We start from the raw sequence: 24,337 nt of genomic DNA, 5'->3' as shown, positions 1-24,337 counted from the left end.
CGTACTGAATAGACTGGATTAAAATCCTATAAACACATTAGTAACACAATTAATTCCCAATAGAGGAAAAGAATTCATAAAAAAATTAACTTTCTAATGTTTGAATTACCAGAAATACATATTGTTAGAAAACACTTATTTAAAATATGATAAAATAAATTTTAGCATAAAATCTATTAAATTTTGATAGTGGCTTCGATGGTGGGATATTAACAGTAATTCACCTTTTTAATTTTATGCTGTATACATTTATTTTATTTGATGATATAATCAATTATAGAGAAGTAGTAACCAGGCTATGATTATCTCATGAGCAGATGGGACCCTTGCCCAAAGCCCCTCATTATTAGGCCCCTTAAAATGTGATGGGATAAATTTTTAAATTTAATTTTTTATTTTATTATGTATCTTAAGGGTATTATTGTAGCTTTTGCTTTATGGAAATTAAATTGCTAATAATGTTTATATTTTAAAATGTTTCTTGGTTTTTTTTAGTAATTAAATATGAATAAATTTTAAGTTTGTTTTGAGATTGATGTTGATAACTTTTATCAAATTAGAAACAATGCAAATTTTATTTAATGAATTACTTTTAATTATTATTCATTGAGCTGTCTTATATTGGGTAAATAGTTTAATAACTTTATTATTATATTTTTTTTTTGGTTTACCTGTAGTTTTATTCTTTGAAAAGGATTAAAAATTTGGAAAAATTTAAGGACCTTCTCTGCCTAGGGCTGCAACCTTTTAAATGGTGCCCTGGCTGTAACTACTGCTGTAGAAACTTTTTCCAAACGAATCAATATAAGAACATCTATGTATTTTTATCTGATATAATTTTGATAATTTTTAAATATTAAAATGCAATTGAAAGAGCCTGTCACCATCACCAAAAAATTTTAAGAAAAAATCTACAATTATACTTTACATTTACTAAATTGAACCAATTTAAAATGTATTGACTGTAGGCAAATTTATGAGAGCTTATTTAACTATTTTTTATGAGTCTAACATATTTAATGTGATAGCTAAATAAATAAAGAGATTTTATTTAACATGAAAACTTACTCATTTGTTGTTGTTTTTCTTGTGATTTAATGTAAGAAGTACTCGATTCTAATTTAAATTTAAGTAAATAAAGATTTTAAAAAATGTGATATGTATAACATAAAGTATGATATTATTTGATTTTCCTGCTTCCCACTAATAGGTACTTATTCATTTGTTGAGAAACAATATCTTTTTATAGAATTAATGATTCATCTTATGATGAATCATCGATTGTGAAATGAATGACTTTTCAGAATAAATTTATGCACAGCAATAAAAAAAGAAAATCATTATTGCTCATCATTCTTCACTAAAAATCTTACTCATCTATTCTTTTTACTGTTGTTGTTTCTCGTTGGTTGTTTCTGGAGGCATTTCTGACTTTGTTGTGTCTATGTTACTTTTTGAAAATAGCACTATATCATATATCTACTAAACTGTCCCTTTTCATTCAAACTTAGCTTGTGCAATAAAAGGCAATAAATATTTTTAGACTGGAAGATAGTAAGAACTTAAAATTTTTTTTTTCCCTCTATAAAACATTTTTGAACCGTAATTTGTTTTATATTTCCAGATCAGAAAATCCTGTTGAAAGTAATAAAGAGCCAGATTCTTCTCATAAAGAGGATGAACCAAGTGATAATTTGCCAGTGAGTGATCCAGAACAGCCTGAACCGCGAGAACCACCCGATGGAATCCCTCAGAGAGCCCGGCAGTTTTCAGCTGGAGAAGAGCCTGGTGATTCGGGAGAACGTCAGAAGCCTTACCACAGAATTGAGCGCATAGAAATACTGGAGATCATGGAAGGTCCTCAGCTTATTGAACCTAATGAAGTTATTGTTACTGGTCCTGTTTGTGAGATAGCAGAACCTGTATTGACTCCTTTAGGTAAATTACTTTTAAGTTTTTAAAATTTTTTTCCCTTCGCCATTTCGAGTCCTTTAAAACCTAAACTTCGTTTTTAAATTTCTTTGTCACATTTGTCAGAATCTTTTAAATTAACAGTTATTTTTTAAAACTTTTGATTCTAAACCTTTTTGACACAATATATTTATTTAAAAAATTGTATAGATTTTTTTTCCTTAGCTCAGTTTGCCATTTTAAGCCCTTCAAGATTTCAAGTTTTGTTTTTTTAACTACATATGAGAAAATCTTATGGCTGAGTTTTTACTTTTGACCATTATCATTCTTTAAAAGAAAAAAAGTATATATTTTACTTATGTTTTTTAATATTTCACTAAATTAATATAAATATTTTTCATGTCTCATTTTTTGAAATAATAAGTCTTAATACTAATTGACATTTATACATTCTTTTTAAAAAAAAGAAAGGAAAACATTTTGTACATATGGATTACGTTAGAATTTTGCTAGAGACTTTAACAAAATTCAGCTCAAGTCTTATGTGTAATATTTTTTAAATCTTAGTTTTTTATTTAAATTAAAAAAGAAACATGTAGAAAAATAATTGATTTTGACTATGAAATCTATTTTAAAACTGACTCAGTTGTGCATGTGACTTATTTTACAGCCATTTCTACACTGGGTTGGCAAAGTTTTGACAAATAACAGTTTGAACAATCGTGTCAATTTTCAAAAATTATGATGTAGATGTAATAACTTCTTTTGATTGAAATTTAGGATAATCAGCTTTAGATCATTACAGAATTTGGACATAACTTTTCCATGCATAAATTAAAAATTGCAATTTGTTACAAAAATATTTCATAAAAATGGAAGAATTACTTCGAAAGATTTGAAAAGCAATTTTAAAAAAGGATAAGTGAGTTTAAAATCTTCTTTTAATATACTTTCTGCTAAAATGATAGCGCAGTTTTAATTCTCACATTTTGATAAGCATCAGAATTTTTTCTAATTATTTCTTCTAAGAATCTTTCATATAGTAAAATACAACTTATCTTGTCCTTCTATTTGTTATTATTATGTTTTTTATAGCTTATTGATATTGTGTACATTTTTTCTTTAGTTACTTCAATAAGGAAATGTTATCATTTAAATATTTTTCTCTTTTTAGAGAAACTCCGCCGAAAGGATATAGAAATATCTAAAGCTATAGAGGAAAAAGAAAAGATAACATCAGAAATATTAAATATCCCTCTTGAAGACTTGAAGAATATCTCAGAAAAAGTAACTAGTTTTATCATAAACTGTTTTAATTTAGTATCTTACTTGTGTAAATGTTAAAAAATCAGGATATACTTACAGTATACAACCTGATATGATTGCTAAGATAGCTCTAGAACGGCATTAATGAGCTATTAGCCTTTTTAGTATTAATATTGATCTGAATTCTTTGTAACAAAATTCATATTTTATTTACTGAAATGTTCAAAAATTCAGTGTTTCATGGTGAGAAAATTTGTATAAGGAACCAGGTAATACTTCTTAAGGGAAATGCTTTGAAAGCCGAGAAGTGCAAAATAAAGTACATTTTTATAGTCATATTTTTTTTATTATCAAGATCAAGGATAGCTTCCCAGTAAGAAACACTATTTACAAACAAAAAAAAAACATTTATTTTTTTCCCTATTTGCCATAAAGAACTGGCCATATATCAGAAATTCTTTTAATTTAAAACAGAATTTTTTTAAACTCGATTTCCGGAAGAAATGGGTTATTTACAGTTAAAAGTTATTCTTTTATGTTTTTGATAATAAAAATGTAAAACTTAAATTAATTTTATTATATTAAATACTTAATCATGCTACAAGGTAATATTTAGCATTCAGAAATAATTGTTCATCTATTTACCATGTGGTGTGTCTTAACACTTGTATTAAAGCCATGTGTTGACTGTAGTGGTTTGAATATAATGGGATACCTGCAAATGATGTAGTGTAGGATCTCAATCCTGATTTGTTATAGAAACTTGGCATTTGTTTACATTAGCAACTGTTCTTTCCATTCTATTTTGGGTAAGCCAGGCCCATCAAGTATCAATCAATTCTATTAAGTGATACATTCTGAGTTCTTTCACAGAGATTCTTTCTTAAATATTTCAATTCTTTCACTATATATTTACACAGAGATTTCACACAAAGGCAGGCATGAAGCCATGTGGAACATTTTTTTAATATTTCTAATGCCCACCTGTGTTAACATTTAGTCAATTCAGGCATTTACAGGGCAAATTAGTTGTCACTCTTTCTGGGGCACCATATTAGGTGGGCCAACATTGCTCCCACAGTGACACAGAGTAGCTCAGAGAATGAAAGAACATCCATGCCTTGCCCGGGATTTTAACCCAGAACCTTCCTGATGCAAGGCCAGATCCCTGACCCCTACACAGTCCGGTCAGCATTAACAAACTAATGGAATTAACTAATAGAAACGCAGCAAACTAATGGTGTGGTACACAGTGTTTTCATCGCAGAAAAAAAATGGGTGAGAATTTCTCACCCTTTCTCAAAAACAGGGTGAGATTTCAAAAAGTTAAGTGAGATTTCTAAAAATTAAAAAGCAAAAACACAAAGAGACATGAAAAAAATCATTTCTTTAATTATAATAAATTTTTAATATCTTCTAATCTTTAAAGTATTGAATATTTTTGCTGCATCATCATATGGAAAATGTTCTATATCTACTTTTTCATCAGCTATTCTCATTAGGTAACTCAAATGCGTATTTATTTCGTTTTGATCGTTTCTACCCACATTTGTTTCATTTTCATTTGTCCGTTTCGGAGTAGAAGATATTGCCTTTACAAGGTATTTGTCCACCTTGCATTAATGCTCAAAAAATTTGAACGTCTTACATGAAGAAACCTTACCTACAGTAAACACGTGGTTGCAGAGAAATGCGTTCTGAAAGAGGTTCGGACGAATGGTGTTCTGTAGTTCTTAAAGATTTTAACAATACTGGTAAACAGGGAAGCTAGATAATGGGGCAGATGTTGAAAATAATGAAAGATCCAGGTAGAAAAGTGAAACGGATTTTATTCTAAATGGCGCAATGCGAAATTTTTTTCAAAATGCGAGAAATTCGCGAATTTTGAAATTGGTTTATAGAATGCGCGAATTTCTTGCGGTAATCATTTTTTAATGCGAGAAAAGAAAAAAATATGCGAGATTCTCGCGTTCTCGCGCTGTAGTGAAAACACTGGGTACATAAGCAAACTAATTATGCATCGAAGCTGCCAGGTACACAAAACAAATCACTGTTACAATAAAATGCATAAACAAATAATAAATCTTAATTTATTTAAAAGAAGTAGACGAGAGTTATATTTCAACTAATTCAGTGTGCGATACGGCTCTGTATTTAATTTACTTAACGTTAATTAACATTCTAACTTATTTAGAGAGACTTGTCTCAACTTTAATATGCCATTTTGCTGATAAGAATTGGCTTTCGCTGACATCATAGGTCACATGTGTGGCTATGGGAGGTCTTCTTGGAGCCCAAGTACCCAATTGCGAAGTAAGGAGGCATTTTAAAATGTCTGAAGAATGTAAGATAATAATATTATTTTTGGTGTTTAAATAAGAAACATTGGAATCATCATGTTAACTACTACTTTACATTTAAAATAGCACACATAGCGACATAGCACACTAATTATTATTATTTTATTTATGATGGGGCAGTATCTTTCTACAAGATACAATATTTAAGAAGTATTTTTCCAAACACTATATTCTTTTTCAACTTGTTGAAAATATATCTAAGTAAATGTTAAATTTAAAAATAATTATCATTTTAAGTCTAATAAATAGTTATAGCTTTATGTTCTTATGACATATGAAATGAACAACAAAACTGCTGTTCATTATCATAGAATATTTTGTAAAGTTCCATTTGTATGGATACTTTTTTGTGTTTTATGTTCGCATTTTTTTTCTATAGGTCATTGATGATGTTCAAAGTTTATCATCTGTTGAGCTGGCAACATCAGCTGTTCAATTAGGTAAAGCAATGTTGTGAAATTAATTATTTTTTAAACATCTTGCTGGGTAACCATAAAATGTTTTTTTTTTCATTATTTCATTGGTTGGTTTTTAAATTTATTTTAAAAATATTATTAGGTAATAAATTATCATCCATTGTGAGTGGAAGCCTTAATATTGAAGAAACTATGGGTGCTTTTGATGCTGGTGGTAAGTTGTTCTTTTGTTCTAAATGTAAATTAGTAGTCATTCATTGATTGAATATTCGTGCATGAAGCGTAGTGTTTTTAAAAGGTGCTTATTTTCGATTTTTGTTTCTTAAAAGCCCTTAAAGGTGATTTTTTTCGTTTTGTGTTTTTAAAAAGTGCTTAATTTTCCCTTTTCAAAAATTAGATTTTTTTTTTCTTTACCATGTCTATTTTTGCCACATATTATGCAAAAGCGTGATTTTTTAATTGTTCTATTCAATGTTTTCACAATTCATTCAACTATAATCTATTCGGTTCATTTCATAGCTTATGAAACCGCCGATCATTTTACACGTTTGATGAAATACTTGCGAGTCCGTGTGTGCGTCTACTGAGATGAGTTCAATGAGATTATTCACTCTCATGTGCAACTCTGCTGCATTTTGCAAGATATTCTCAATTTCAGTCTTCTACCCTCTGAAATCAAACTGAAAAATCTCTCGATCTTTTTATGGTGGCTTATGTAATCAAGAAAAGAGTTTATTGTCTGAAACTTGTTATTTTATCATGATCATGTAAAGTCTTTGAAAATTATTTTGCATTTTGTTAATGTATATAGTGCTTAAAATATTCTTTGAGTTCTTAAAAAGTACTGAAAGGGTGCTTATTTTTTGTTGAGAAAGATTTGACTACACACCCTGTGATAACATTTTCAGGATTTATCGTTACTGTATTGTTGTGTGGAAAGAGTGCATCTTCAGTATTCGATCGCTGTGGTCAGAGATCAATATTTGAAATGAAAGACACGTTATGTTTTTTTTATATAATAGTTTATTTGCTGTATTTATGTAATCATTTTCTTCTAAGTATGGAAGTCTCGTGGAATAAATTATGGCTGCACCTTGCGAGAATGCTATTTCAGCTTCATCCCCCCCCGCATGCTCTTACTAAAATATAATTTAAACGTAGATCAATTTAAATCAAAGGAACCTCTTTTAGGACTTCTTCCATAAATGCAATAAGTCCTAAAAAAGTGATGATAGTTTCAACTATTTCAGTGATGAAATTTTTGGCGTATGGAAGTCAATCTGGGACTCAGAGCTAATCAAGTTCATGATTCTTAAAACTAGGCATTTGGCTTCGTTTATAAATTAATAAAATAAATAGTTGGTCGATAGGTTTGTAAATGGAATAAATATTATGAGAGATGTCGAAACACAGCGATCGAAAAAAAAGTTTTAAAAAATCTGGTGATCTAAATTTTGTGAACTTTAATGTGAAGAACTTATTGCTGAAATTTTGCATACACTGAAAAAAGTAGAAAAACTGTGCTTTATTTATTTTAAGCTTTAAAATCTAGTACTTACTCTTAGTTTTCTAGATTTTCCTATTTTTCTCATACTACTTTATATTCAGTAGAACCATATTTAGAAAACATGTGACAATAAGTTCCTTAATACTATATTTTAAAGCACTTAAACTACTATAAAATGCTTAAACTACTTAATTTTAATAAAGTTATTTCTTTCATATTTTTTTGTAAAATATTAATATGATTATTTATTATTAATTTTGGTTATTTGCTCTAATCTTAGTTTCTATTTCAGAATCCTTAAGCACGAGTGAAAAATCTAAAGAAGATCAGGAAATGTCAAGTCCCAAGAAAGAGCCGAAAAGTAGCTCAATTCAGTCTTTGCTGTCCTTATCTGCAAGTCTAAATCAATGCCTCACACAATTAATGGTATTAACTTTCTCTGCCACTCTTCTTTTGATAATAATTGTAACATAGTTCAATAATGGGATTTTTTCAATTATGCTCACTATTTTTAGTTTATTTTCTATATTATAAATTTTATTGCATGGTTTGTAATGGAATTAAGCTGCTTATTCGTGATAAGGTACACCACCACATGATAACATTTTATTTTACAAATCATTTTGGAAATTGAATCAAATTCAGTCTATTTTATGACATTGTGAAAATTCTCAGAAAACATGACATTATTACTCACTATTCATTTGATTGTTTTTCATATTAGTGGCATAATGGTTCTCATCAATGTTCAATGTTCTTTTACTTTAGATTACTGAAAACTTAATTTAAATATGCTGATGTTATAGTTTGAAACGTTGACATTATTAACTTTATTAAACGACAAAGAATAAAGTGGGCAGGCCACTTAAAAATGGATGAAGACTATACCACAAAAAGAGTTTTCAATGCCGCACCAGTTGGCGCAGAAAAAAGAGACAGGCCGAATTTGAGATGGATAGATGGCCTAGAAAAAGACCTTTTGGTCATAAAAACTTGAAAATGCTAGCAACAAAAAGGTAAGCCTGGAAGAAACTGTTTGAGAAGGCCAAGGCCCACCCTAAGATGTTGAGTCATTGATGATGATGCTATAGTTTTGCAAATTTAATTATAAATTTTATTTTTTGTTACAGATTAAATAAACAGCTGGAATCCTTATTTTATAAGACAATATAATATTAATGAAATTTCTTTTAATTATGGTTAGGTTAATTTTTTAATGCTTTGATTAGAGTAGCATTACTGGTGAGAACTAAATTACAATTAATTATTTTCATAATATTTACTTTAACTGTAATATAAAAAGAAAATCACTTTGTAATAGAGTCAGATGTTTCTACCATTGAAGCCAATTATGGATCCTAAATGATAGAAATAACTTTTCAAACATTTGAAAAATTAAGTCCCAAACACTTATTTTCAAAAAATTGCAAATTTTCTTTGCATTAGATTTTCGTGTAAATAAATCAATATAAAGGGATCTAGTTATACATGGTCAAAACATGACCTAACAGATATTGAAAGTTGTTTGGAATGCAAAACAGTTACCATACCAGTAAAAATACTTTAATTATGTGCTAAAAAGCATTATTTCATATAATGAAAGAGTCCACAAAGAAAAGCTTAATTATTTTATTTTTATCACAGGTTTCATTAATCAATGCTTAAGCGCCTGTGTACTACCAGAAATTTTGTTAGTATATATATATTTAATAAGGTCACATCACTATATGTTTGTGGCTTTGATTCAAAACATGTCAACTTTTTAAGGCATTAAAGATTTTTTATTGACTAGTGTCTTTGTTGCTTCTTTACTGATTGTGAATATCATTAGGTTGCAGTGAATAATGCAGAAGAAGAGAAGAAACTGCTGCGCAGTGAACTTGCTGTTTGTCAAGAACAAATTCATCAGATGCATGAGAGTCATAGGCATTGCTTCACTCAGTCATCTAGTGTTCATTCAAGGCCCTCCAGTTTTGTATCAGTGTCTTCAACAACATCCGATGGAACAGGAGAATATTTTGAAGTACCACACTTGTTTTCAGGTAATGCAACTTTTAAATCATAATTACTTTTTTCCAGTTTTACACCTTTTTCCAATATTATAAATGGGTTTTTGCAGCTAATCACATGATTGCGTCTAATCACGTGCTACGGCTTTAAGGCTTGGGCTTATCTAATCTAATTTCAGGTCAGATATCATTCGATAACTGCAAGCGACGATTAATCAGGGTGTATGTTAAACAGGGCGATGGGTGCAAATCTTCCGTCCCCAGGACAGATTTCTGTTTTTCGAAAATGTCCGCGGACGGAAGTAAGACGGAAATCGGAATATTATTTTTTTCTGTCCTTAAAAATTTTTTTTAGCTCTACGTTATTGGTCTAATTTCTTATGTCCTGTTGTTATTTTATCAAAAGTCAGATGAATAAATATTTTTTGTACAGTATTTAAGCTTGATGTATTATGGTAAAGCTTTCTTAGATAGTTTGCATATGGTGAGGGGGTATTGCGTATGTTAGGTATTTCAGTCAAAAAAGTTTCAGTCTTGGCCTTTTTTCCAACTTGCACCCATGAACAGGGCTAAAAAGGGAATTTATCAATCTGAAAAAACAAGGGTAAAGTGCGGGAAAACACACACTTTAGTGAATAAAAGGTAGAAAAAACAATTAATGTTTCCCTTTGTCTTACTCATTGGCTTTTTCATCTAATTTGTCTTCACTGTTTTTATTACTTCACTACAGCATGAATAGCTGTTGACTTACTCAAAGAATTATAACATTAATATTTAGTTAATGTTCAGAGTGCCTTTTAAAATATGAGTTTATTTTCAAAGAAAAACAATTAGTAAACTAAATGAATAACTGAACTAGTGCTCTTAACAAGATGGAGAATAGAGGAGTAGTGAAAAAAAAGTGAAGCTTGTTAAAAGTTGTACGTAACATAATTAAACAGAGCCATCCTTTGGCTAAAATAATAAACATTGAATTGGAAGATTACTCAAAATATGTATTTTATAAAAGCATAATACAAGAGAAGATCCGACTGATTAGTCAAACTGTTTTCAACATTCGACTCTCTTGGGCAGATCTGCCTAAACCCTTCAAGAAATGTGATTTTTTAACTAATGGTTTAATTAATATATCTGATCTATTAAATTCAGTGTTTATCTATTTAGCTATTGCATTATCCAAAACTAAATTTCTCAACAAAAAAAAAAAGAGAAAAAATCAACATCTGTATGCTTAGTCCAATGTTTCTCTACTGAAGAACTTACAAAATTTATAGCTGCTTAATTGTTGCCAAACAATTTAATTTTAAGTGATAATAAACTTAAAGTTTTGCCTTCATCTAATATATTTTTTAACCAAATTGGTTAGTTTTGCAGCTTCTGCCATTGATACGTATTCAGCCTCCGTAGAGAATAAGATCATGTATATCCGTTTTGTTGATTTCCAGGAAATTGGTACCTGATCAATAGAAATTGTCATACCACTAGTTGAGACTCTGCCATCTCTATTATTTGTAGCAAAATCAGCATCTGAGAAATAATTTAAATTAAAAGAACTAATTTTATTTAAACTGAACTTATAATCTTTGGTGTCATTTAAATAGCCTAATAATCTAAGCAAAATATTGCAGCAGTGTTTAATATCTATATTCTCTTGAAATTGTGGTATCATATTGACTGCATAACTCAAATTTGGTCTAGCTCAATTTTCAACAAAAGCCAAATGTCCTAGTATTTTTTCTAAATGGAAATTTTGACATCTCATCTTTAAATACAATATTGTTTAGATAATCCAATTTAGTTAGAACTATAACTATAGCAACAGGTAGTGATGAACTTAGTATTATACTCATATCATTTGCAAAATATACCAAACATTCATGCAGTTTTCCTTTGTTGATTATACTTGATCTTCTTAATAGTTGAGTGTTTTCTTTTTTTTATTTTGTTTGCAGGCCTAGGATTTAATTCTTCTTTGGCAATTATTTTTTCTTCATCATTGGATGTGTTATGTTGTGCAGATATCATTGGATTTTTCTAACTTGTTAGAATCTTCAATAAATTGAGCAGTTCTGCTCATGATACTGTTTGTATCTGAAATAAAGTCAAAAAAAATTGCTATAAAGCATTATTGTATAGCATTAAATGTAGTAATTCTTCTCCCATATAGCAGCGCCTAAACAAAATATTTGTTAATCACAACAAATAAAAAATTTTGATGTATTTATTGTATTTAATGTTTTTTAAACCACATGCTTATTTTCCTCTTTTTTTAAAAAAAATCCGATATCTGTAAAATACTCTATTTTTGGCAAATTATGACTGTGAAGTTTTCGTGTATTTCTATTTATTTTTTTTTTCTTCCTTCTTCCTTTTAGTATTAGAGAAGACTGAAGAATCTGTTGATTCAGATATTCAAAGCCCAATTTACGAAGATGTCCCCAAAAGCCCACAATTCTCTAGTCCAATTAATGAAAGTGCTCTTCAACCCAAAAGTTGTAATAGACTCAATGAATCTGTCGATAGGACTTGTGATCCGCTATCTTCAAACTGTGATGTGCGAAACATAGATTCTGGTGAAGTGCCGTGCACTTCGGATCAGAAGACAGAAAAAGATACAGTAGAAAACACGGAAGAGGTGCTAGACTCTTACTGCAGGACATTTGATGAGCAACACAAAGTAGATCCTGTGTACCTCTGATTGTATATTTAAGAAGAAAAGAACCTCAGCTCTGCATAATAGTGTCTTAAGCTTAACCTATGCCTAGTTATTTTGCAGATATGAGCTATTTGTAAACATATGTATATTGGACTCCTTTTATCCCCCTTCCTACCCTTGTATATGAGAGTTGTGCAGAAATATATATTAATTGTGATTGTCTTAGTTTTTTTTTTTTTTTTTTCATTTCCCTATAAAGGAAGTAACAAAATTCTGAAAAATGTATGTAAAAGTGTGTGTTTTGTGTTGTATATTTTTTATTTATTGTACAAAAAAAGCAAGTTATGTTTACACGGGTGAGAAAATAATTAACTAATTATATTTGAAATTTTAATAAAATCTTGTGAAATCAGCATTTATTTATTTTTATTTGCAAATTTATCGCAGAACTGTGGAATAATTTATGTTTAGTGTTTCGCTATCGAAATTTCTTATCAAAATCTGAATATCAGATTAATTGTGCTATCTAATATTGTGATATTTCTTTATTTTTAGTGGTTTTTATTTTTCTTTCAAATATCTTATTCTTTTTCTGCTACCCTCATAGGATATAAAATTAGAAATTATGCCCTAATGTAATTATTTTTTGTTTTATTTATGTATTTCAGTTTTTGTCACTTTAATGATATAATTCTATTTTCAATATCAAGTATGATTTTTTTTCTCTAAAAGGAAACTTTTTAATAAATACTTAAATATTATTTGTGGGTTATTATACAAGTTGGGGAAACTAAAATTAGGAAGCAGTCAATGATAAATAATTTAACATCACAAAAAAAAAGTGCTGAGTGGGACATAATTTAATGTTAATATTTGTTATTAGTTACTTTTATAAAACAAACAGAATTTGATAGTCGAGCGTAATTGTTTTCTGTATGTGTGAGATTTATCACTTTAATGTTTTAGTTCACTGCAAATTATTTCTATTTATTTAAAACAATAATAAAACTGCATTTAGTTTTGAGCAACAGTGGTGTAAAGATAATGTATATGTAATATATAATCTGATCACATCATTCAGTTAAACTTATCTTTATTGAAGATCATTAATACCTGTTAAAACTAGTTAACACACTTTATTATTTTAGTTATTTTCTTTTGTGCTACTGTAAATTTTATTAATATTTGCATTTGAAATGGTTAATGTTTAATAATTATTTTTCATCTTAAAAAATAAATAAGAAATAATTATTTAGAATTTTGTTGCCTTGGTTGTGTGTTTTTGTTTATGGAAGGTTTATGTAAACTAAAGGAATTATTATTATTTTTTTTTTTTTGGAAAACATAAGCATATTTTATTTTTAACAAAAATGTAATTATAAGAAATTTTAAAAAAACTATAAATTTTTTGATGTATAATTTATTCTTTAAGTCGTTTAAAATACAAGTTTAATAAACATGTTTTATCGCTTTCAGTTTCCTCTGCAATAAAATTTGCAACATGTCTACTTAAATTAAATGTGTTTTCTAACAGAAGAACATTCATTTCATATTTTAAGATGAAAATTCATTTTTGGTTTATCTTAATTTACACACTCAGGCTCAAAGTGCAAAATATAAAACAACACCTTAAAAGCTTTTCATCGAATGATGAGATTTTTACATTAGATGCCATTTTGAAGAGATAACATTAAAGAATATAACCGATTAGTGGAGACGATATTTTATAAAATTAGACACAGAAATGTTCTTTCTCTGAATAACGTTATTCTTTTTTATTAGTTGGGGAATGAGTTTAGTATGGGGAATAGCCACAATTTGTAATACATGGTCTCAATAGGCCTTGCTATTAAACTTTCAACTTCTTTTCTGGCAATATTATTTGGCCCTTACTGTATGGATGGTTGACTGAATGTAAACAATAACAAGCCTCCTTAAACCGGAAGAAATTTAGAAAACTTCCAGTGTATCCCTCCGCTTATGTTATGCTTACGAGGCGATGTATGAACAGGCTTAATATTCTAGGAAGATTGTAATTTGCGCGTAATTTTACCATTTATAAGAGTTTCCCGTACTTTACAAATTCTAACTGGCTGTGAGCCTGAAATAAATTTCAGAAAATTAATATCGAAACATAAATAAAGTGTGTGGTTTGCCGTGTGTTGAAAAGTTATCCCTTATTTGGCTGTATTTGTGTAAAATAACACCGTTTGATATTTTTCGGGTTGCGTCATAGCATGCTTGCGAAGTATTCCGAATTCATTTATTGTTTCTTCTGTTGAAATTTAAGGAATGCGTTATATTATAAACACTATTGTATAATAATATTTGACGGTGCTCTTTTTTAAGTTTTGGCGTAAAAATCAATTGGAAGTAATAATCCGGAAATCTTACAGCGAATTTAACCCCCGTGCTTAGCTTTACTTGGTCAACCATCTATAGATTTTTGCTACCCCTCATATTTTTAAAATCAAAAATCTAAGTTTTTTTTTCTTTTTTTTTTTTCTCTTTAATGTTTATTTAGAGGAAAATATCCTTTGTACAAATTTTAATCCTGCAAACCCTTTAGATTTTTTACTGTCTATATTTCCTTTGACAAACTTTCAATGAAGTTATTTATTACTGACTCAACCTATAATTGTTGACTATTGCTAAATGTATGGATTTCACAGGATTTTATATACTTAGTGAAATATTTTTTCCTCACCTCTGTAGAACAGTTGAGGCTGGGCTATCACTCAGTTATTTGGATATCTTAGGATATCATCTATCTGGTTACTGCCAGGTTGTAAAAATTAAATTGAACATTATGGTGCTCTTGGCAGTGTTAAAGGCCTTTAGTAATTATGAAACTTATATATATATATATATATCCTATAGATATTAGATGTTTATTTTTAGACATCTTAAAAACCGAGATTTAATTTGAATCCATTGGAATGGATTACAAGAGTATTTTGTAGATACAAATAAATCTCTCTATGTAATATTTATATATATATTGCTGCCGTTACTTTTCTAATTGATAATCTGTGCCCTTATGAAGTATAAAATTTAGACATATTTTTGCTATTTTTAACTGTAGTTAATTAATATTTTTATGTAAATATGTCTACTTATATTTTAAAACTATCAATTGCTAAAATTTCCTTTAAGTTGTGCACAAGTCGAATATAATTTGAATATTTTTAAATTATAATGCATATTATATCAAGTATTACTTTTTTTTTAAAAAAGTTCTATATTAGCAGTAAAACTTATTATTATTCATACTCTCTATACTGGTATAGATTATTATTACATATCATTATTGTAAATAGATCGACGCACATCGAGCTAGTTCTGGTTTCACTAGCGTTAATTCTTTTAGTCCCTTGAGCAACACTACTGATATTTAGTTTTAAGATAAATATTTTTAAATATGCTGTAGAAGTGTCAAAATAGTTATTCGCTGAGCAATAAATATTTTTAAAATTACTTATGTTTTTTTTTTTTGCTTCATATTAATTTACCTCCACCATCTCCATCCATTTGCTACTAAAATTCTCCAAAGTTTTGAAAAGAGCTTGAAATAATAACAAAGGTGGAAATAGACTGTTTTCCCATTAATATTGTAGTATGGGATAATTATTATTATAATGTTAATTAAAAATGTTTTAAAATTAATTTTTAAGTAAGAATTCTATAATTGGTTTGCTTTACAATTTATGTTCTTGAAATTAAATAAGATATACTTTTGAGTTTTAAATTGTATTCATGTTCTAAGATATTTTTCGGCTTATAATTGTGATAAAGCAAGAGTAAAGAGTAACCCTTGTAAAATATTTTTGAATTCAAATAAAACATAATGTACTAACATATTCTCTGGTTTTTAAATTGTGATGCAGCAAAGCCTAATCGTTGTCTTCTACATTTCGTTGATTTTTTTTTTTTTTTTAAATCCTGATATTTTAATTTTCAGTTATAAACTTTAACGTTTGAGGAAAATACTTTTTTTTTGCTTTTAAATTGCAGCAACAATCATAGTTTTGTGTGTCTGCAATAAGTATAATAGAAAGAATGGAAAGGTAATAAAATTTGGTTTTGTTGTAAATTAGGTTTGAAAGATAACTTAAATATTTCTCATAAAATTTGTTAAGAAAGTAGAGTTTGCTTTTACTTTATTAAAATTTAGATGGAATCTCTTTTATGTAATTTCATGTTTATTATCTGTAAAAAATGTCACATAAACCTTTTAGAGAGTTTTAATATTGTAGTTAACATTGATTTTCTATGGTTTATGTAAATTTAATAACTGTTGTATTAACAAGGTTTATCTTTTGATGTTTCCATTTTTAAATTTGAATTAAAAAATAAAAGTAGTTAATTCTGAGCCCTCATTTTGAATTGTTTAATTTAGAATTCTACTTACATAACCTTTAAGTACCTATGTTTCTATGTATTTATAGTTTCTATATTAGAAAACATATTGACTAGATTTATGAAAAATGTTACTGATTGTCATAATTGAAGAGCTGAGTAAATTGTTTTAAGTGACTTTTATTGAAAGTTTATTTCTTGTCTATAAGCTTAAAATCTCTTAACACTTTTGTAAACCATTTCGACTGCCAAAACAAAGGCTTTTTGAGGATACTTATTGGCTGTTTATTGCCAAATTGACTTGGAACCTTCTTCCACTCAGATAAAACTCTATCTCTTATCTCCTTCATCTATCGAGAATTTAATGACTTGATAAAATAAATCAATATTGTATAGTTAAATAAAATGTTAATATTTTAAGCACCTCTATTCGTTAAGCTCTTTAACTGCCAGCAGCAATCATGATTTCAACTAATACTAAATTATAATTGCTAACAAAATTGTTTAAAAGTAATCATATTTAGAGGTAATCACATAAATTATGGGTACTTAAAGGTTCAATAAAAAAAAATTTGCTAAAAGAAAATTTTTTTCACTTTCACTTATTTTTAAAAATATTTTTATTTTTTAGATGACTAATAGACTAAGAGTATTTCATGAAGAGGTTATATTAATTTCAAACACTAGTTTACTTTATAGTTTAAAATTTTATTTATCTCTTCTCAAATGAACAGGTTTTTGAAATTTTTTTGGTGATTTTGAATATTTTTAAATTGAGCAACCCCTAAAACGAGAAACATTGCTCGTTCATATGTATGTATATATAGTGTATGTATGTTTTTTAGATTATGACTAGTGTTAAACTTTATTTTTCTAAACATAGCTATATAAAAACTATTAAAAGAAATATTTGACTCATTAAAATATGTTTATGTGTTTCTATTAAATAAATAGTAGTGCTACTTAACTGTTCCTTATTAAGACAATCTAATTTTTTCTACCGGTGATTTCTATTCTTTTAATCATTCATCATTTTCATTTTCTCAGTTGGGACTTAAAACTGGCCCTTTAATGTATGTAATAGATGCTAATATTTGATAAGAAAATTATTGTAAAATAATAAAGAAGCAGCTTATAATTTTTCTGAACCGAGTATTGAAATAAAAGAAAAATTTTCCAGTACTTTGTTTCTTGCAGTTATTTGACATTTTGCTTTTCAGATATTGGTATTGTATTATTTAATTTCCCCATACAGGTATGTTAAAATAAATGCTCAATTTCATTGCTGCACTATGCAAAATTTAATAAATACATTCACTAAATATATGTATTGGCAGAGGTAACATAAGCAAGTTATAAATGCGCTTCTCACAAATGTTCGATATGCCCATCTGTTGTTTTATAAATATACCAGTCAGCTCAACTCTGCACTAATATAATCTGTTGTTAACTATGGTTTTATTGGAAATATTAATCCATATACAACGTTCAGCTTTAAGTGGACATATGCAAGGAGTAAAAAGGAACAGAATGACATTAGCAAACAAAGAAAACACATGACAAATGCATATTAATACAAAAAGAACACAAAGATAAAATTAAAGTAAGAAAAAAATATATATATACAGTGAAGAATGAGGAGTAGTCTTTACCGAAAGTTCATGTGATCTCTGGCATCCCAGTAAAGTTTAGAGAGATCACCCCGCTCTTGAGATTGTTTGTCCAGTAAAGGGCATACAAGCAAGTGGTCTGAGTTCATGGTTCCCGAATTGCAGATTTGACACTCACTAGATGGAAGGATACCTATTCTGTTTAGGTGCTCTGCCAAGCAGTCATGGCCTGTTGAGAGTCTGAAGTTTGCCGCAGCCTTCTTACGAGGACTGTAACAAAATTTCTTCCAACTGTTTTGGATGTTAGCCTCCTAGGGTTTTCTGGTGGATTTTACTGCTTGGTTGCGCTTTAGGTCGGTCATAAGTTTCTCGGAAAATTGTTTTTTAAGGGATTCTGGTGGAATCGGTATATTACATTGTGGTTCGAGTGTCCCTTTCTTGGCAAGTTGGTCTGCCTTTTCATTGCCATTGATTCCCTCGCATTTTGTTTCTTTCTCATTCTTTCTTTTTTTAAAAATGGAATATATTAAGTATTTGGCATTAAGCATTATGGTTTATAATGCTTTTAGTAAAGATAATTTAGTATTAACAAAACATTTGTTCCTTATTGATATTTAGAATTTAGAAAAAAACCATATTTTATTCGAATTGTCCAAATTCAAATTGTCCAAATTCAAATTGTCTGAACCTCTCAAAAGGCAGCATTAAATAATTTAAAGAAAATGCTTACATGTAAGTTATTTATTTATGTCTCATTTTGCAGTATTTTTTTTTAAAATTCTGTTTTATAAAGATTATATATATAAGTCTTTTATTACATTAAAAAGTTATCATATAATATTATCTTTATGCATATTTCATGATAATAATATTTAGTCTCCGTTTTATATTTATTAAACGGTTAATAGTTATAAATATGTTTTTTAATAAGTTATACTTTAATTTAAATTTTATGTGAACTCAACATATTCAATTAAAATAGTAAACACAAAATCAATATTTGAAATTCTAAGGCAGCATTAAGATTTAAACTTTTCACACTACTGCTAACCATCAACCTTGGCTAAGAACAGTTAATGAGTTTTTATAGTAAGCCAATAATTAAATAAGAATTAAAAAAACAATTTTATGACTGAAGATACGATGGAACCTCTGCAAAAGGAAAATTTTATCCTATAGAATAGAAAACAAAACCTGTGGACCAATTGTGTTATTGATTTGTTGAAAGACAATTTGCGCAGAAACTATATTATATCACAAACTATTATTTTATCATTTAAAATGGCAATTCGCAACAAACACCAATAAATTTTATTTTGAAATGAAATATAACTATTCGATTGCAACATTCGACATCGGCAATGTCGAGTTAATTTGTCAACAATAAGTGTTTTTATACAATAAAATATATTAGATCTTTTTTATTAATAATTTTTAATTTAAGTGTAACAATCTGAGGAAATTAAAATGCTTGAGAAGATCTGAAGAAATTTTGTTTTTCTCCCAACTAAAATTTCTACTAACAATTTAAGAAGAATATTTATATGATTTTTAACAAAAATAAATAAAGTAAAAATCACAAAATAAAAACGCTATAATTTCTCTCATGCTTCTGGTCTAATTTTAAAACACGTGTCATGCAAATCATCGACATCACCTATTCTTCAAATCTGCTCCCTTTCTGTTTAAACATTCATTCATTCAATTTAGATAAGTGCTGTCCGGAGGAGGGGTATATCTTCAAAATATAATGCTTTGGAGGTGCATTTCTTAATGGGCCTTTGTGGCCACCCTAATTAGTCTATAAAAATTTCCCTCGGTAGGGTCGTTCGGCTCATAGAGGCCAGCTTCGGGTCCGAGTTTGAAAGTTATAGCTTAATATTAAAGGGAGTTAGGCGGTCTTAAAATTTGAACACTTTTCCCGCCATTTTAATTTATTTTATTTTTTATTCCACTATGCATTCTTTCACAAAGAAAGACACTTGATTTTAAACATAGAACACATTTCGCATGCTAAACTATCGTGAAAATATTATAAAAGAAGTTTAAAAAATAATATAATATAAATAAACTCATTTTCCGGGATTTTTCCAGTTTCTAAGCATTATTTCAAATTTTCCGAATAAAATTTTTTTTTTACATATAGGATCCTTTAATATATTGAAAAACACATTAAATAATTAATATAATGTAAAATTAACAAAAGAAAAAAAAATTGGTCACAGTCGGGGTTCGAACCTGTGACCCCTCGCTCCAGGCGTAACTTACTAGCACATGGTCTTAGCCGTTGGACCACGCTTATACTGGGATTGTGCTACGACTTAGTTTTAAGTACCCTCTCCCGGTTAGCTAAACAAGAAATTTAAGAAGCTATTGCGGCCCCCTAATTGATCTATAAAACTTTCCTTTGGTAGGGTGGCTCGGCTCATATAGGCCTACTTTCGGTTCGAGGTTGAAAATTATATCTTAAAATTAAAGAAAGTTAGACGGTCTTGAAATTTGAACATTTTTCCTGCCATTTTATTATATTTTATTTTTTATTCCATTATGCGTTCTTTCAGAAAGAAAGACACTTGATTTTAATCATAGAACACCTTTGGCATGTTAAACTATCGTCAAAATATTGTAACGAAAAATAATGGAGTAAAATGGTAGGAAAAAGGTACAAATTTCAAGACCGCCTAATTCCTCTTAATATTAAGCTATAATTTTCAAACTCGAACCGAAAGTAGGTCTCTATGAGCCGAACCACCCTACCAACGGAAAGTTTTATAAATCAATTAGGAGGGCGCAATAGCTTCTTAAGTTTTTGTGTAGCTAACCGGGAGAGGGTACTTGAAGCTATGTCGTAGCACAATCCCAGTATAAGCGTGGTCCAACGGCTACGACCATGTGCTAGTTACTTACGCCTGGAGCGAGGGGGTGCGGGTTCGATCAAGGCTGTGACCAATTTTCAAAATTTTTTATTTTTTTTCTTTTGTTTATTTTGCATTATATTATTTATTTAATGTGTTTTTCGATGTATTAAAGGATCCTATATATAAAAAATAATTTTCTTTTATTCGGGAAATTTCAAATAATGCTTAAAAACTGGAAAAATTCCTTAAAGTTAGTTTGTTTATATTATATTATTTTTTTAAAACTCGTTTTATAATATTTTCACGATAGTTTAGCCTGCGAAGGGCTTTCTATGTTTAAAATCAAGTGTCTTTCTTGGTGAAAGAACGCATAATGAAATAAAAAAAAAAAAAAAAAATACAATAAAATAAAAGAGCAGAAAAAGGTTCAAATTTTAAGACCGCATAACTCCCTTTAATATTAAGTTTCTCGACCCAGCCTATTCAGCATACATTCTACATACAAAACATACATAAAACACAAATAATTACATCAACAACAAGTATAAATGGCTTACAAAATATAAAGTACAATGTAAATGTGGAAAAAAAACAAATGAGAAGTTTACACAATAAAAGAGCATTAGGTATTGGAGGAACAATGCGTTGGGAATATCAAAGATTGTATCAAAGAATGGCATAAGAAATCAATTCAGTGATGAATGATGAAAAATTTTGAAACTTATCTAAAATGTGAAAAAGAGAAATAATAAGTTTTTCAGAGGTCTGAAAAGTAAAAAAAAAAGTATTCAAAAGTCAAAGCTTTGGGAAATTTCAAAAGTCTGATAAGTCAAAGAATAAAATTTGTAATTCTCAAAAGGCAAAGTTTGTGTTCAATTGTATTTGGAATGTGATTTGAGATTAGCTATATTTGATTGAGATTAGCTGAGATTTAATATTAAGCTAACATTTTCAAACTCGGACCGAAAGTTGGCCTCTATGAGCCGAACCACCCTAAAAAGGAAAATTCTGATTGACTAATTAGGGGGGTCGTTAAGGATCCTTAAGTCTTTTGTTTAGCTAACCGGGAGAGGGAACTTGAAGCTGTGTAGTAGCACGATCCCAGTATAAGCGTGGTCTAACGGCTAAGACCGTGTGCTAGTGACCTACGCCTTAAGCGAGGGGGCATAAGCTCGAAACCGAGCTATGGTCAATTTTTAAAAATTCTTATTTTTTATCTTTTGTTTTTCTAACATTATATTATTTATTTAATGTATTTTTCGATATATTAAAGGATCCTACATATATAAAATTATTTTTTTATTCGGGCAATTTCAAATAATGCTTAAAAATTGGAAAAATCCCGAAAAAATTAGTTTATTTACATTAAATTATTTTTTTAAACTCCATTTACAATATTTTGACGATAGTTTAATATGCCAAAGGTGTTCTATGATTAAAATCAAGTGTCTTTCTATCTGAAAGAGCGCAAAATGGAAAAAAAAATTAAATAAAATAAAATGGCAGGAAAAAACTACAAGTGGTAAAAAGGTTCAAATTTCAAGACCGCCTAACTCCCTTTTACACATAGAACACCTCACGTATGCTAGAATAGCCAGCATGTTGCAAAAGGAGTCGAAAAAGAGCAAATAAACTGATTTTCCTGGATTTTTCCAGTTTTATCATATTTTCAAAATAAAAAAAAAATATTTCCTCAATGCAGGACCCTCCAGAATATCGAAAAAGACATTAAAAAAATAATATAATCTAAAATAAACAAAAGAAAAAGAAAAGACATTTTTTTGAAGAAGTGTCCATCCCAGGGATTTGAATCCAGGATCCCTCCCTCCATCAGAGAACTAGCTTGCCTGGTATCCTACCACCCAGACCAAAGTGATACATGAAGCCTACCACAGTTTCGCTTCAAAAGCTCTCTCCTCTCCTCATCGCAATATACATTTAGGGGCCCACTGAGACCCCCCTAATTGGTCTATAAAAATTTTCTTTGGCAGATATGTTTGGACCATAGACCCCTACTTAGGGTCCGAGATTGAAAATTATACCTTGATATTAAAGGGAGCCAGGGGGTCTCGAAATTTGTACCTTACTCGATCGCGCCATTTCATCTTTTTATTCTTTTTTTTTATTATTCCATTACGCTTTCTTTGCAGGATTTCACACACAGAAAACACCCCATGCATGCTAAAATACCCAAAATGTTACAAAAGAAGTCGAAAAAGAGCAAATAAACTGATTTTCCTCAATTTTTCCAGTATTTTAACATTTTCCAGATAAAAAAAAAATTATTTCCTACATGCAGGACCCTCCAGAATATCGAAAATCACATTAAAAAATAAAATAATTTAAAATAAATAAACAAAAAAAAAAAAAAANAAATTTAAAAAAAAAAAAAAAAAAAAAAAAAAAACATTGAACGTTTCTTCGTCCCCGGGATTTGAACCCTGAAATTTTTCCCCTACCTCCAGCTGCGAAACTTGCTTGTCTGGTGGCCTACCATCCAGTCCACGGTAATACGTGAAGCCTACCACAGTTTCGCTTCAAAAGCTCTCCAATCTCATCTTCGCAATATACCTTTAGGGACCCACTGAGCCCCCCCCCTAATAGGTCCATAAAAAATTTCTTCGGCAGATATGTTTGGACCATAGATCCCTGCTTAGGGTCCGAGTTTGAAACCCATACCTTGATATTAAAGGGAGCTAGGGGGTCTCGAAATTTGAAACTTACTCGCGCCATTGCATTGTTTTATTCTTTCTTTTTATTATTCCATTACGCTTTCTTTGCTGGATTTCACAAACATAGAACACCCCACGTATGCTAGAATATCCAAAATGTTGCAAAAGGAGTGGAAAAAGAACAAATAAACAAAGTTTTTTCCCATTTTCCCAATTAAAGAAATTTTTTCCTACATGCGGGATCCTCCAGAATATCGAAAAACACATAAAAAAAATAATATAATTTAAAATAAACAAAAAAAAAGAAAAATTTTTGAAATCTTCACCGTCCCTGGGTTTCGAACCCAGGACCCCTCCCTCCCGCAGCGAACTTGTTTGACTGGTGGCCTACCTTCCATTCCACGGTGATACGTGAAGCCTACCACAGTATAGCTTCAAAAGCTCTCTCCTCTCATCTTCGCAGTATACCTTTAGGGGCCCACTGTGACTAATTGGCCTATAAAAATTATCTTCAGCAACCTTGTTTCGACCATAGACCCCTAGTTAGGGTCCGAGATTGTAAATTATACCTTGATATTAGAGGGAGCTAGTTGGTCTTGAAATTTGAACCTTTCTCGAGTCATTTTATTTCTTTATTCTTTTTTTTTTATAATTCCATTCGCTTTCTTTGCTGGACTTCACACGCAGAAAACTCCCCATGCATGCTGGAATAT

The 24,337-nt window shown here is 29.3% G+C and overlaps 1 protein-coding gene across 2 annotated transcripts in view; it reads left to right on the top strand.

Moving 5' to 3' along the window:
* LOC107451140 (Rho guanine nucleotide exchange factor 2) overlaps positions 1–17,666 on the top strand; it is a 106,201-nt gene extending 88,535 nt beyond the window's left edge. For both annotated transcript variants that reach the window (XM_043049517.2, XM_043049516.2), the window contains exons 34-40: positions 1,625–1,938; positions 3,086–3,198; positions 5,917–5,977; positions 6,096–6,167; positions 7,753–7,886; positions 9,292–9,502; positions 11,845–17,666. In XM_043049517.2, coding sequence (XP_042905451.1) covers positions 1,625–1,938; positions 3,086–3,198; positions 5,917–5,977; positions 6,096–6,167; positions 7,753–7,886; positions 9,292–9,502; positions 11,845–12,167 — 1,228 coding nt within the window. In that variant the 3' untranslated portion in view covers positions 12,168–17,666. The remainder of the gene's footprint in view (positions 1–1,624; positions 1,939–3,085; positions 3,199–5,916; positions 5,978–6,095; positions 6,168–7,752; positions 7,887–9,291; positions 9,503–11,844) is intronic.
* The last annotated feature ends 6,671 nt before the right edge of the window (positions 17,667–24,337 follow it).

Source organism: Parasteatoda tepidariorum, chromosome 3 (genome assembly GCF_043381705.1).
Source record: "Parasteatoda tepidariorum isolate YZ-2023 chromosome 3, CAS_Ptep_4.0, whole genome shotgun sequence".
Taxonomy (NCBI): domain Eukaryota; kingdom Metazoa; phylum Arthropoda; class Arachnida; order Araneae; family Theridiidae; genus Parasteatoda; species Parasteatoda tepidariorum.
This window is presented reverse-complemented; position numbering and strand designations above follow the sequence as displayed.